The sequence below is a fragment of the Penaeus monodon genome, chromosome 29 (assembly GCF_015228065.2).
Source record: "Penaeus monodon isolate SGIC_2016 chromosome 29, NSTDA_Pmon_1, whole genome shotgun sequence".
Lineage (NCBI taxonomy): Eukaryota > Metazoa > Arthropoda > Malacostraca > Decapoda > Penaeidae > Penaeus > Penaeus monodon.
The window spans coordinates 37,743,508-37,743,877 of NC_051414.1; the positions used below are offsets into that span (position 1 = coordinate 37,743,508).

General features: G+C 49.7%; 1 protein-coding gene across 1 annotated transcript in view; it reads right to left on the reverse strand.

The window, feature by feature from the left end:
• LOC119592237 (carboxypeptidase E-like) overlaps positions 1-370 on the reverse strand; it is a 28,024-nt gene that overhangs the window by 11,438 nt on the left and 16,216 nt on the right. Inside the window, exon 9 of the mRNA XM_037941069.1 lies at positions 16-157. Within this exon, the coding sequence (XP_037796997.1) occupies positions 16-157 (142 nt within the window). The remainder of the gene's footprint in view (positions 1-15; positions 158-370) is intronic.

Below are 370 nucleotides of genomic sequence, written 5' to 3' on the forward strand. Positions count from 1 at the left end.
TAAGCGTAGTCGTACCGGAAGTGACGTCATGGTTGATGTGGTCGTCCCTCACGTGTGTGTCGTTGACGCGGGTGACGTTCTTGGTGTGGATGGCCACATTGGGGATGCCCTGGCCGGTTAGCGAGTCCCTGACCACGCCCTTCACGCCCATGTGAGTCTGTGGGCGTTTGGGTGCGTTAGAGGTCGTGGGTTGCACTAATCTGCCGCTAACTATGGTCTGTGCTGGTTATGGGTTGTGCTAACTTGTTGATAGGTATGGACTGTGTTAATTACGGGCTGGATAAACTTGGATTAACTATGCCACGTCTCTCTCCTGTACTTGCTTATTGATTTTTCATTATCTCAAACAGTTATACATGCCATAATTCAA